General features: G+C 36.7%; 1 protein-coding gene across 1 annotated transcript in view; it reads right to left on the reverse strand.

Moving 5' to 3' along the window:
* The window catches only part of ZDHHC13 (zinc finger DHHC-type palmitoyltransferase 13), a 52,206-nt gene that overhangs the window by 22,701 nt on the left and 14,593 nt on the right, over nucleotides 1-14,912 (reverse strand). Inside the window, exons 2-9 of the mRNA XM_052662058.1 lie at nucleotides 14,387-14,532; nucleotides 11,171-11,293; nucleotides 8,902-8,979; nucleotides 7,356-7,500; nucleotides 5,886-5,950; nucleotides 4,388-4,550; nucleotides 3,861-3,986; nucleotides 202-335 (exon numbers count right to left, since the gene is read on the reverse strand). Coding sequence (XP_052518018.1) covers nucleotides 202-335; nucleotides 3,861-3,986; nucleotides 4,388-4,550; nucleotides 5,886-5,950; nucleotides 7,356-7,500; nucleotides 8,902-8,979; nucleotides 11,171-11,293; nucleotides 14,387-14,532 — 980 coding nt within the window. The remainder of the gene's footprint in view (nucleotides 1-201; nucleotides 336-3,860; nucleotides 3,987-4,387; nucleotides 4,551-5,885; nucleotides 5,951-7,355; nucleotides 7,501-8,901; nucleotides 8,980-11,170; nucleotides 11,294-14,386; nucleotides 14,533-14,912) is intronic.

Below are 14,912 nucleotides of genomic sequence, written 5' to 3' on the forward strand. Positions count from 1 at the left end.
AATGAAATTATTGGATTGACCAATTTGCTTTCAGTCAACTCATATACCACCAAAGCCCTGCCCTCCCACCTTGAGGATCATTCTATGTGATAAGTAACATTCATAGCTCAATAAAAATCTGTGGCTCCAGCTAATAACAGTAAAAAAAAGAGTACTCAAATTGGAAATGCAATAACCAGCTTTGCAAAGACTAATACATACCTTGGAAACAAAGACATCAGAAAAAACAATATTATTAAAAGAAATCCTTTTAAAAGCCAAGAATCTGAATCGAAGTCCAATATGTATCCAACAGCCCACATGGTAATCACAGAAAGTAGCAGCAGCAGGAAGACCTATTAAGAGATTCAGAATTTTAGAACTTAATGGATTTTACCTCCTAAGCATCTAATAATAGTTAGTGCAAAAGTAAAACTATTTCCTAAATATATAGTAAGTTAATACAACAGCACAACACAGTTTCCCTTCAAAATTGCTGATAGATAAATCTGAACTTTAAGAAATTACAAATCCTGAAAGTAATCTTTTAAATCTTGCATTAATAAAATGTTGCTTAAACATATTTAGTTTTGCTATCTTCCACTCCAAGAAATGTTGATCTTCTAGAAACGTGTTAGTGATAGCTGACATTTAAAAAAATAATTTCTTTCAAACAGTATTCTATATCAGAAGGCATAAAGCAGGACAAAAAGACCACACAAAAAATCAATACACCCAAGCTTCAACAAAGAAAGTACAAGAGTTCCAATATGGGCACTGCATGGTGCCATGCCCTAATAAAGAAGGTCAGAAGGAACAAGTCTGCAGAAAAGATGACTTTCATTTAGGGCATGTAGAATTACAGACATCTAGGAGATAGCCAGGACTCAGTCAGAAAAGCAGATCTACCATACAGGTCAAAACTTGGTCTTTAATTAGTACACCGACTGGAAAGACAAGAATAAAAAGCATCCTGAGGACTGTGTGCAGGTGAATAGGGCAGAAGCTTGGCCAACAGGAACACTCAAGGGGAAAAAAGCTAAGTCCCAAAAGGCAAGTAAGGAAGTGTGACCAGTATGACCAGAAAGGCAGGATGAGGACCAGAAGCAGTGTTCCAGTCAAGCCAGGGAAGGGACTTGCAAGAAGAGAGTAGTTCTCAGTGTCACATGTCACATGGAGGCCAAAGTCTGAAACACATCCTTGGATGCTAATAATAGGAGTTTATTCCACAAAGTTAAAAGAAGGAAGCAACACTGTGGCTGTCTGTATTAAAGCTGGACGCCACATGCAATGTGGTCCCTTAACTCCAGTATGCATGACCTTTGTATGGATGTCAGAGTTGGACTGTGAAGAAGGCTGAGCACCGAAGAATTGATGCTTTTGAACTGTGGTGTTGGAGAAGATTCTTGAGAGTCCCTTGGACTGCAAGGAGATCCAACCAGTCCATTCTAAAGGAGATCAGCCCTGGGATTTCTTTGGAAGGAAGGATGCTAAAGCTGAAACTCCAGTACTTTGGCCACCTCACGCTAAGAGTTGACTCATTGGAAAAGACTCTTATGCTGGGAGGGATTGGGGGCAGGAGAAGGGGACGACAGAGGATGAGATGGCTGGATGGCAGCACTGACTCGATGGACGTGAGTCTGGGTGAACTCCAGGAGATGGTGGACAGGGAGGCCTGGCGTGCTGCGATTCATGGGGTCGCAAAGAGTTGGACACAACTGAGCGACTGAACTGAACTGAACTGAACTGATCTTCTACAATCTTTACTCCTCTAAACCACATTCTGAGGATGGCTAATTTCAAGTGATTGTCCGATTCTTTGCGACACCGTGGACTGTAGCCCACCAGGCTCTTCCGTCCATGGGATTCTCCAGGCAAGAATACTGGAGTAGGTTGCCATTTATTTCTCCAGGGGATCTTCCCGACCCAGGGACTGAACCCAGGTCTCCCACATTGCAGGCAGGTGCTACCAGGGAAGTCAGTTTCAAATGATAGGAAGTCTTTAATATGCTTCCAATTCTAATTTGCATGATAACACAAAATGAGCAAGTCTAGGGTTATTTTTTTAAAGGTAAACTTAGAATCTACATGCTATATAATCTCAGAACAGAAATAATAATTAAATGTGAATCTCACAATTTTAATTGCAGATACAACACTCACGGATGAGCCACACTATTTCCTGGTTCAACAAATATTCCAGTGTACATCATATGCTAGGCACTGTTCTAGGCACTTGGGAACACATCAATGAATTTAAAGTCTTTCTCTCATGGAGCCTAAATTCTAGCAGGGGAAGACAGACAGACCAACGTACTAAGAGAATTTTAGAGTATAGAGAAAGCTGAATGGAAGCTGTCTCTAAAATTCACTTAGTACGTTTGTCTGTTCTAAGGTTTTTGGCTTTTATTCTGGGAGAAAGGGGGAAACATCACAGGATTCTGAGCAGATAAATGATGGGATTTGACTTACATTGTAAGATTCATCTGACTGCTCTACTGAGATGAGACTAGAGGTGAGTAGAGGCAGGAAAATGTCAGAGAGCTGCAGGAATTCATTTTGCTGGACCAAAATTTCATGGTAAAGTGGTGAGAAGGGTCAGATACTGGATATACACTGAGGGCAGAGCTAGCCAATATGTTTTTCTGATGGACTGGATACGCGATATGACAAAGAGGCAAAGGTCACTGGAGAGTAAGTTGCCACCTACTGAGATGGGAAAGCTCTGGACGGAATAGTTGGGGGCAGTGGGGAGGAGAGATGAGGAGCTCAGTTTTGGATGTTATACTGACGATGCCTTTTGGATGGTGAATGGATAAATCAAGTAGGTAACTGGATAGGTCTGAACTAGAGATACATTTGGGTGTTGTCAACATATAGGCAGCATTTAAAGCCATGGGAGCACATGAAACCACCAAGGGAATGACTAGACAGAAAAGAGGTCCCAGGACAAAACCCTGGGACACTCTATTAATAAAGCAGGGGAGGGAGCAGAGGAGATGGCAAAGGAGACCAGGGAGTAACTGTTATTTCTGTTTTTCTCCCTTGCAAAATTGGTGTAGTATTCATGAGGATCCTCTGCAAAGAAATCTCATGCCTGTTAATCTAGAACCTGAAGGGATTCTATACGTTCTGAAGACAACGCTATCATATGCGGAGACGTTAAACAGTAAAATCAATCCAATATCCATTTTAATAATACATTCTCTATTACAACTTAGATTTTGCTGGACGTAATAGCAAGCTGACCATTCTAATCTAATTTTTCTATTCACTTTTTTGTTGTTGTTGTTGCTCACTTTTAACTTTAGAAGACAACCACTTAGAAGAACTGCCAAGTTAAAAAAAAGAAGAATAAAGGTTGGGTTTCATCTCTCAAAATTCTGGGTGCTTTTAATTTTATGAAGTGACATCATATGCCTGAAGCTTGCAACACTGTCATTTTTTAAGTTTAATTCCTCCTGATTCTAAGAAACCGTTTTGAATGTTATGATTTCCCCTTTGAAAAAAATTTTAATAGGAACAAGTTCTTTAAGAATAACTCCTATAAAATTCCTTGCAACAAGGATTTTTCCTTTTGCATCTCTAAGGATCTAAACTATTTGTGTTTCAATTCACTTATGAAATAAACATGGAAGTATGCTACGGTATTCAAAAGGTAACATGGAGCTGTTGAGCCATCTAGCTGAGAACCAACAATCAACTGCCGTTAAAAGTGCCGAATTTCCGACTCTGGGTTACAGGGTATACGGGAAAGACATAGTCGGCAGACACAGTGCAGCAGTAGGCCAACTCCCTGGTTCCCCTGATGCCTTCAAACACAAAAACAAAAGGACAAAGCAGTTCTTAGAGCCCACAGGACAGGCCCTGCACGGAAATACCTCGCATTTCTGCAGCCACCTCCAAGGTCTGAAATTTTTGTTGGCTCGAGTTTTGGCCTCCGTTTTTAGCATGTGAATAATGAGCCGATTTTTGTTTTGCAGGGCCATGTCAAGAGGGGTTTCTCCCTAAAAAAGAAAGAAAAAGTTCAATTGTATTTTTGATACAGCATAGGTACTAAACTTTTTTTTTAAATATTTATTTATTTGGCTGAGCCGCATCTTGGTTGCAGCACATGCGATCTTTAGTTGCACATGGAGGATCTTTTATAGCTGCGGTATGCGAACTCTTGGGGTATGTGGGGCCTAGTTCCCTGACCAGGGATTGAACCCAGGCTCCCTGCATTGGGAGCGTGGAATCTTAGCCACTGAGCCACCAGGCAAGTCCCAAAGCTAAACAAGTTTCACAAACTCACAAGAATCATAGATTCAATGTATTTATTCCAAGGGTAGCCAACTATTATTGTTTCTATGTATCTTGTGGTAACTGAAGACATAATAAACTAAGAGAGATAAACACCTGGCCATACCTTAACATTTCGGACATCCAGGCTAGAACCAGCTTCCAAGAGCTTATCAACAGCACTAACATTTCCTGCTGCAACTGCCCAGTGAAGTGGAGTGTTTTGATGTATTTTATCAACTATATTGAGAGAAGGATTAAACTTTAAAAGAAATCCAGTTGGTTCTGGCCTGTCTCAAAACAATAAAACACCAAAACAACATTTATTAGAATGATTTGAAGGGTAAATGTAAATAATGAACCTGTTTGATAATGTATCAAGGAACCAATCAGTAAGTATTCTGAAAACTGCAGAACTTCTCTGTGCAGAGTTTTATTCTAGGTGCTAATACTGGTGAGGCCCAAGTTGCTGCCCCAAGAGAAATGTATTGTCTGCTACATAATGTAATTTTAACATCAATACAATGGAATAATTGCTTTTGTTTTTCAAATTTTTGTTTTCATGCTGCTGATCTAATGGTTAACTTTTTTTTTTTTTACTTTGGCCAACACTAAATGCTATGTTATTTATCCAATTAAAAAATTAAACGTACAATGTCATATTTGAGGAGATAAACCAAAAGCTAACTTCACATTCTCCCTCCAACCACTTATTACATAGGGTGTTATAAAAATGCCCTAAATTATTTATCATAGAAAGTTATGGACTTGAAAGTAGAATTCAATGAAATATTTTTTACTTCATCTTCAACACCTTTACTTCTTTCATGACTACTCAAGAGATTCCTATAATAAAATAATAATCTATTTTACTCATTCTAGTCAAGATTTTTAAATATTATACATGACCTGAGAGTTACTAGCAAAGATGACAAAATGCTTTTTGACAAAATTCTACCCCAAATTTGAGCCCTATCACTCTAGGAACTAAAAGAAAATTAGCATCAGAACTAACTCAGTTCCTAGGAGCAACATCCTAAGTAAAAGCAGACTCAGGAACTAAGTACAACACTGGAAACAAAACTGATAAAGGACAAAGTGTAGCATGTATCTGAGCAGAAGAATGACAGAAGTTGGACAATATGGTGGCCAATAATCACAAGTAGTAAGCGTATACTTATTAACAGAATTTGCATTTCTTAGTTTACGTTTCTGAAGAATGGCTACAATATCAGAGAACCCTCAAACTTATTGTTTTTTGAAATGCATATTTATCATCTACATGTCAAATTATGGGAGCATTTAAACCTGTAGCCATTCTTCAGAAACGTAAACTAAGAAATGCAAATTCTGTTAATAAGTTTACACTTTGGAATCTCCAGGTGTTCTGTAAGGAAAGTTTTTTCTTATTAGTAGCTTTCAAACTTTTCCCCAAAGCTATCAGAAAAGAGAAAATTTATTTCAATGCTGCTTTTCTAACTGCAACTACATTAAAAGTGCATGCCACAGTCACGAGACGGAAAATCTTACTTTCTTCAGAATGTTGTGTCACCTCACATAGAATAAGATACTTAAATTGCTGGAATCAAGAGTCAGAATAAGGCAATTCAATTAAACTTACTTACCCAAGTACCTTGTTAGCTGATAACATGAGAGGTGTCTGCCCGTTTACATCTATCGTATTCACACTCTGTTAAAACAGAAGAGTTGATCAGCCTAACTGTAAACACAGTCAAGTTTCCATTTCCTCTCTTAGTAAGAGTATCTCTTTAATACATTCACACCATAGTGTGTCTACAAGTCTTCAAATATCATTTGAATAAAATAATGTTCTGTTTCACATCCATAGAGTAAAAATCCACTGATTGCTACAAAATATTTTCAAGGGGAAAAATCTGAATATACGATTTTAAATGTTGTACATTGTGAGTGGAAGATGACTAAGGGACAGAAAAATGTTGATAATCACCATCAAATATGAGACAGTAGAGACCTTAGAAGTTATCTAGTTTAGACTTTAACTGACACATTAATTCAAACTATCACTTCTTGGACAAAATCATCCAGTCTCTACTTAAACACTTTCAGTAAGAGTGAATTCTACCTTCTGAGGCAAGAATACAAAGCATATTGTATTTTTGGATTTACTATGTTTCAAAGAGTAAAACATGAAAAATTCTTTTCTATTTTTGAGAATACAGGAAATACAAAGGAAACCATAGCTCCAAGAACATACGGTCCACTTAAAAAAATGGGTCCAGAATTGAGGTATATAATGCCTCAACCAAGGGGCCCCAAACCCCCAAAAAAGTCAGTGACTGAATATTCTTACAGGCCTTGGAGGAAGAAGCCCAAAGTGAAGTAGAAAAGATGACTCTTCATATAGTTTTCCAAAATGAGAACCAAGAGGTTATAATTATTCTACTTGAATTGCTAAGTCTAACAGAAAGTGCTTATTTAAACAGAATATAGTCATTCCAAAAGCATTTGTGCAAACATGCTTCCATTCCTGCTACACAAAACTACTGATATATAAACTAGTTGTTACCAGAAAGCATATCCCAGGCAAGCAGAACTGACAGTGAAACGCCCACTGCCAACAACCCATAATTTAACCAGTGCCATAAATGAATATCTCTTAAGGCAAGTCATTTTCCATGGGATTACTTCAGGGAACAATAAGAAACATGCATTCAAACTGGTCTCCACTTGGCCTCAAATAATGAAAGCAAATGATGGGTTAATTTAGTGATCTGACTACCATTTCCACATTCAACCAAAAGAAAAATACAGGCTTTAAAGTCATGTTTTTTGAAAAACTCTGCAAATTACTGGGATCACAAGAAAAACTATTATAAGCTTACAAGTTTCAGAAACAACTATTATATGTTACTGAGCTAAATGACCTATCCTTTTTGCTCCAGTGAAGCTGGAAAAGCAGTATTCAATAGCTAGACTTACTGAGGCTAGTATTTGAACATTCAGGTATCTGTAAAATGATTTGTATACCTTAAAAATGAGGACTATTACTAATGATCCTCTGAGTCCTTTCAGATTTACAACAGCTGCAATACAAAATATGTCTCAAAACATACCTGTCCTTTAGAGATGAGATATGCTATAATGGGCATGTGCTGAAATAACACTGCCAGGTGGATGCCGCAGAATCCCTCTCCGTCAATGAGAGCGGGGTCTGCACCATACTGCAGTAATAATATGACCATAGGTAAATGCCCTTGTCTGGAAAAAGAAAGAACAAGAATTATACTGTACTCTATAGTGCAAAAGAGAAAAATTTAGGGAGAAACTAGCATTTCTAAGACATAAGGGACTGTGGTTAGATATAAAGAGTATTTCTTAACAGTGCACAGATTTTTAAAACACTGGAGCTTCTCTAAATATCTTTTACGTACATATTCGAAACTTAGAACTATCTGGACAGTCCTTCTTGAGTGCAGGTAATAAGCTTATTAATAATAACCTCCAATCTACCTTAAGGACTTCCCTGGTGCCTCAGATGGTAAAGCATCTGTCTACAATGAGGGAGACCCGGGTTCAATCCCTGGATTGGGAAGATCCCCTGGAGAAGGAAATGGCAATCCACTCCAGTACTATTGCCTGGAAAATCCCATGGACAGAGGAGCCTGGTAGGCTACAGTCCATGGGGTCGCAAAGAGTTGAACACGACTGAGCGACTTCCCTTTCACCAATCTACCTTATTAAGACTACTACCATGTGTAAATAATTTTACATAACTAACAATAAAAATGGAAATTAAAAATCATTTGGACTTTGCCGTTATTTTAAAAACAAAAAATAATCATGAAACAGGTATTCTGAATGAAGGGTAACAATTCCCAGACCACAGGTGATAATACTGTTCTTAGGAATTAAATATTTCTCTTTGAATATGGTTCATTTCTATGTAAAGCACTGTAGCTTAAGGGGATGAGCTAACTCCAGATTCTTCAAAATTCTCAACTCCAGAGAAAAGATTCAACTCCTTGCCTTAAATGAACAATTATCCACTTCACTTTCAGGTTCGTATCAATGCCACCGATCACAGAGCATGGAGTTAAAATGAAAGATGAAGAAGTTGCTAAGTATCCAAATAGACACTTACTAACTTCAGCTTCAGATACCAGTACATATCAGGGAAAAGAACTGATGGAGTTTGCACTCACTAAACTACCACATTTGTCCATGTGATCAAATATTAAAAATATTTACTTTGACTTAGTTTGGGCCCTCAATTAAACACAAAAACATCATCTATGGAAACTCTTTAAAACTGTATATTTTTTTTAATGAAGGAGTGAAAACAAAAGAGTCTTTCAAGTGGTCTGTAACTGCAATTCCAATATGAACTACTGGCCATATATAGTTATTTAAATGCAAATTAGCTAAAATTAACTAAATGCAAATTAGCTAAAATTAACAAAATTAAAAACGCAATTCCTTAGTGGCATTAGCCATACTTTACATTTCACATGTGGCTAGTGGCACTACTTTACCGGACAACACGAACATTTCCATCTTCACAGAAAATTCTATTGCAAAGTGCTGGTCTTTAATGTTCAGAAAATACGTAAGTCAGTTTTGATTCTGAACAGCAATTTCAGTATTTAAAGAAACCTTTACCTGATGGCCCAGTGAAGAGGAGTTGAATTTAAATCACCACCCAACTGATCTACCACAGCGCCTTTTGAAATATAAAACCTGTTAAGAGCAAACATAAATGAAAATAAGATTTAAAATTTAAAATTCATACTAAGAAAGTAAACATCCATTTTTCTTAGTAATAAAAGTATTTGAAACAGAAATTATAATAATGCCCCTCTCTAAAACACTCAGATCTGCAGAAGTCTGAAAGATTCACATAACAGCATCAAACAGATCCCTGGTGAAATATTCTCATCATGTAAGTAATTATTCCTGCTGTCATGAGTATTTCTTTACAACTAAACACACAATAACTACTCTCTGCTTATTCTAACCACAAATTTCTTGCAATGGTTTATATTTAAAAGGTTTCTATTACAGATGTTCTACTTAACTTGCAAGAAGAAAGGTGAAACTATGTCACAGCTAACAGCTTAAAGTTAGAATTACTATGTGGAAATAATGATGCTAAAAGTAGGTAGCAAAAAAATAATTCAAAATTCTTCCAGAAAAGTTAGACATTTTGAGCATTTCACTCTCTATTTTGGAGGCATTGATGGGATACATTGTATAAAGTAAAACTATAAGGTAAAGAGACTTATCTTCTTCTGTGGCTTACAGGAATTAATCTCATTATTTCAAAGTTGTGCTTCATATATATTATCTAAACAACACACCAGTTTATTTCCACAGAAAAGGAGTATGGCTGTGAGTATATCTCATTATTCTAACCTTCAGTATATTTTTACTTTCCTAAACCACAAGGATTTTAAATGTATATAATACATAACATGTACACATACACATTTTACACGCTAAGATATAAAACAAAAAAAAACCCACAGTAATGCTTTATATAGGGGAATAATGTTATACAATCTAATACATGCCTAATCTAAAATGTATTCCATATTTAATTTTGCTATTAAATTATTCCCCTACCCATCCATTCCTCCTGGCATTATTACAATATAACAATTTCAGTGATTCTTTTAAACTTGGTGAAACTATCTGTTCCATTGTGAAAAACATGTTGTTATTGTTCAGTCACTCAATCATGTCCTACTCTGTGTGACCCCATGGACTGCAGCACACCAGGCTTCCTTGTCCTTCACCATCTCCTGGAGCTTATTCAAACTCATGTCCATTGAGTTGGTGATGCCATCCAAGCATCTCATCCTCTGTCATCCCCTTCTCCTCCTGCCTTCAATCTTTCCCAGCATCAGGGTCTTTTCCACTGAGTCAGTTCTTCACATCAGGTGGCCAAAGTATTAGAGTTTCAGCTTCAGCACCAGTCCTTTCAATGAATATTCAGGATTGATTTACTTAAAAATTGACTGGTTTGATCCCCTTGCCATTCAAGGGACTCTCAAGAGTCTTCTCCAGCACCACAGTTCAAAAGCATCAGTTCTTCGGCGCTCAGCCTTACGATCCAACTCTCATATCCATACATGACTACTGCAAAATACATAGCTTGGACTATACGGACCTTTGTCGGCAAAGTAATGTCTCTACTTTTTAATACGCTGTCTAGGTTTCTCATAGCTTTTCTTCCAAGGAGCAAGTGTCTTTTAAAACTTTCAAGGCTGCAGTCACCATCCGCAGTGATTTTGGAGTCCAAGAAAAAAAAGTCTGTCACTGTTTCCATTTTTTCCCCATCTATTTACCATGAAGTGATGGGACCAGATGCCATGATCTTAGTTTTTTGAATGTTGAGTTTTAAGTCAGCTTTTTCACTCTCCTCTTTCACCTTAATGAAGAGGCTCTTTAGTTCCTCTTCAATTTCTGCCATAAGGGTGGTATCATCTGCATATCTGAGGTTATTGATATTTCTACCAGCAATGTTGATTCCAGCTTGTGCTTCATCCAGCCCAGCTTTTCGCATGATGTACTCTGTATGTAAGTTAAATAAGCAGAGTGACAATATACAGCTTTGATGTACTCCTTTCCCAGTTTTGAATCAGCCTGTTGTTCCATGTCCAAAAATGTTCAAATTCATTGCCTGAACTGTGACTTCATTTTTAATTTTTCTTTTTGGGCCAGTGAGAGTCCTGGTCCAGATGATTTCTGAGGTCCCTTTCAATACTATGATAACCACTGTGCATGGCACAAAGTTCAAGCATTCATTTATAATAAAAGATTAGAGATGGCTCAACATACATACTTGCACTTGAAAAGAGAAAAGACAAATGAAGGAAAGGTTTAGAATTATAAAACACACACTTAACACACATATATCTCATCTTACTTTACAAGATCCAGCCTGTTATTAATGGCAGCCCAATGAAGAAGAGACACATTTTCTTTGTCTGGTTGCCTGACATCATATCCTGCTTCTACCAACTCTTTACATCGTTCAAAAATTCCGTATCTGCAATAAGATAGAAAATAAAAGGCATAAATGATACCATTAACATAATTTCAGCTATCAAAATTTCTTTCTTTTACCATGTCTTTATCCAGTGTGTCTTTTGGTCAACACAGAAATACAATAATTAGCAAAGGTATTCACAAAGTGGATGGAATGTAAAGCCAAACAACAGAAGTAAACTTGGCTACTAGCTGATGAGACAGATGAATCTATCTGGACTTACCTAATTTTCTGGAATAAACTTTTACCATTTAGTTTCCCTCTTTCAATAAGTTTCACTGGATCTTCCACTACGCACCAGGAATGCATGGTGCTGACTCTGGACAATAATCTTACCCCCGAATCAAACAAAGCCCAAGCAATGATCTCACAATAAGGGAGCGAGACTAAAAGCAAACTGGAACGGGATAAATTCAACAATAAAACATGGACACGGTGCAGGCATAGAAAAGGAAGGAATGATTAGCCCTTCCTGAAGTAGATGGAACACGATATACAAGCTGTGAAGGGAAGACATTTCAGGCAGAGGGAACAGCATGTATGAAAACCAGAGATCTCAAACTACACAGACACTTGGAGAAATAATAAGCAATTCAGCACCACAAAAGCATAAAGCCTAAGAAAGGCAATGGCAGGAGATGAGGCTAGGAGAGGCAGGCAAAGCCTGCATGATTCTCTGCCATGCTTTGAAATTTAGTCTTTATGGCTCAAGGGGAAGCCAGCGCAGGTTTTAAAGAAGAAAGCACTCAGGCTTTGGGCTGTAAGAAAGATCACATTGGTACAGTAAGAAGCTAATTTTAGGTGAAGACTGAGAGACCAGTTTAGAGGCTCTTGTATTAGAGACAGGTGATCAGCAAAGGGTGCCTCAGGTAAAAGGAATGGAAAAGGAAAACGAGGGCAAGAGTGAAGGGATATTTGAGAGTTATTTAACTATCAGAATGAAAAGCAGGAGAGAAATATCTCTTTTTAATTCTAAAATAATTTTAAAAATCATTCATTAGCTCTATTTCTTTTCAATAGAAACTATTATGTCCTACTAGACCATTCAGTTTCTTTGAAACTTACCCTTATTTAGAGGGACCTGAATGTTTCACTATGCCTTCAAGGATCAAAATAAAAACAAATGGCAGAATGTCTGTTTCCCACACCATTAAATTAAATAACTTCCACTTCATCAAAAATGTGTACATGTCTGTCTTTATGGCATTTTTAAAAAGATAGAGATACCCATTTGACAATGTGAAGTGAAGATATTAATGAGAAAATGAGTTGTTGATAATGATACATATATATATGTTCTCCATCTTTTAAATATCAACTTTAACACTTTATTGGAAAAGAAATACTCCCCTGTGATGACCTAGAGGGGTGGGGTGGGGAGGGGAAAGAGGTTCAGAACAGAAGGGAGATATATATATATATATATATGTATATGTATATGTATATGTATATATAAATAAATATAAAATTATGACTGATTCGTGTTGCTGTACAGCAGAAACCAACACAAAACTTTAAACCAATTTTCCACCAATTAAAAATATTTTAATTAATAAAAAAATTGGAAATCAGAAAAGAGAGATATTCCCTTTACATGAGAAACATAAAGAGTACACATTATTTAGGACATTGATGATTTAGAAAATACAAAAACACCTATCCTAACTAGCTCTTTTTCACCCTTCCCAAATATTACCTAAGTATCTTTTTACAACCATTTAAGAAAGTCCAAGATCTGAAGAAAATTTTAGGAAAGATACATGAGTTTTTATTGAGATTCCCTGTGATGGAGCCTAATTTTTCACACTTATTATAACAGAGCTTTACTGGAAGCAGTGAAACATTTAAATGTTTCCATTTTAATTAAAGCAAATATCTATTTACCTTAAGAACACTCTCATCTTCATATAATAATACAAACAAAATTCAACTAAAGTAGTGGTTGACTCATTGGAAAGGACGAGAAGGGGACGACAGAGGATGAGATTGTTGGATGGCATCACTGACGTGATGCACATGAGTTTGGGTGAACTCCAGGAGTTGGTGATGGACAGGGAGGCCTGGCGTGCTGCGATTCATGGGGTTGCAAAGAGTCGGACACAACTGAGCAACTAAACTGAACTGAACTGAAAGTAGTGGTTCCCAGGGCCTCCAGAGTTAATGTAAATTAGTAATTAGAATATTCAAATAATTGTCAATTATTCTTTAACAAACATAAAGCAATATATTAGTCTACGTTAAAGCCAAACAAGCTAACTAATCACCAAACATCTTCATTTTTGACAGAAATGATATATATCAAGTTTGTGCAGTAACATCAGTGTCTTTCATGCAGATTAGCAGTGATGACAGGCAGGCCTATATTTGATTACTAATAAAGTGGCCAACTAATTAACATAATCTGACAGGTGAAATATTTCAAAACATATTCAATGGCAAGAGATGTAGATGTTAACAGTGAGATCCATGAGGGTGATAATGCTGGAAATGATTTAATACAAATACCCACAGGTGGAAATCTTAAGGAGAAACTCGAAACATATTTCATTTTCAGTGAAAGCAAAACAACCGACTATAGTTTCAAGTGGTCAGAAAACCTGTTTCTATTTTACCGACTTTCTTCTAGTGCACCCAAAACAACAGCTACACAGAAAGTAATCAATAAATGTTTAAAATACTCATATATGTGTGAGTTATATTCTTCTATTTCATCTTCATATTTAGGTTGTAGTATATTTTAAAAGCCTAAGATGTGTGTTTCAAACTCAGAGTCTAGCATGAGTGTCATTTAAAACCATCTGCTCACTCAATGAACATTTATTGAGCACCTAATACAAGACAAACTGTGCAAAAGCACTGGGGTTACAAAGATGAAAAAGACATGCTTTTGCTCAGAAGTTCACAATCTAATGGAAGAGACCATTAATAAAAAACTAAGCTGCACTGTATCCAATGCTCTGATGCTGGTATGACAAACATACTATCACTGGAGTATGAAGGGAGGAAAGTGTACACAGGAGTGCCATGAACTGCACATAGGTTATTAAAACTCAACAGAAACTAAGGATAAAACAAAGCATTAGGAAGACTTACTGAGTAGCTTTTACAATGTCACAGTTACTAGAATCCTCTATAAGAGGAACAGCTTCTCTCGCCTTGGCAAGCTCTTTGTTTTCGTGTGCACAGACTCCATGTCGACCAAATCCTGGAGGGTAAGGGCCATGGCTGTGATTCCTGCACTGAAGAGTAAGAGTAATTTGACAAGGCACAGTAAGAGAATCAATATCACATTCAACTACATCATAAAGCATTTGGTACTATCAACAATATCTATCAATTAAATGATTTGTTTTTCATTCTTAGAGGTATATCCTACAGAAGATTTTCATTTTAATTCTATTCACTAGGATTAGATGCTTAATATTAGAAAAGTCCAAATTACGTATTAGGTTGGTGCAAAAGTAATTGTGGTTTTGCACTGTTGAACTCTGCCGTTCAACACTGGAATACATTCTTAAATAAATGTGGTTATGTTATACATCACTTTAATGCATACTTCTCACTATGTATTTTTGCTAATGACTTATTACCTACTGTTTATATTAATCTTAGACTATGG

Source organism: Budorcas taxicolor, chromosome 25 (assembly GCF_023091745.1).
Source record: "Budorcas taxicolor isolate Tak-1 chromosome 25, Takin1.1, whole genome shotgun sequence".
Lineage (NCBI taxonomy): Eukaryota > Metazoa > Chordata > Mammalia > Artiodactyla > Bovidae > Budorcas > Budorcas taxicolor.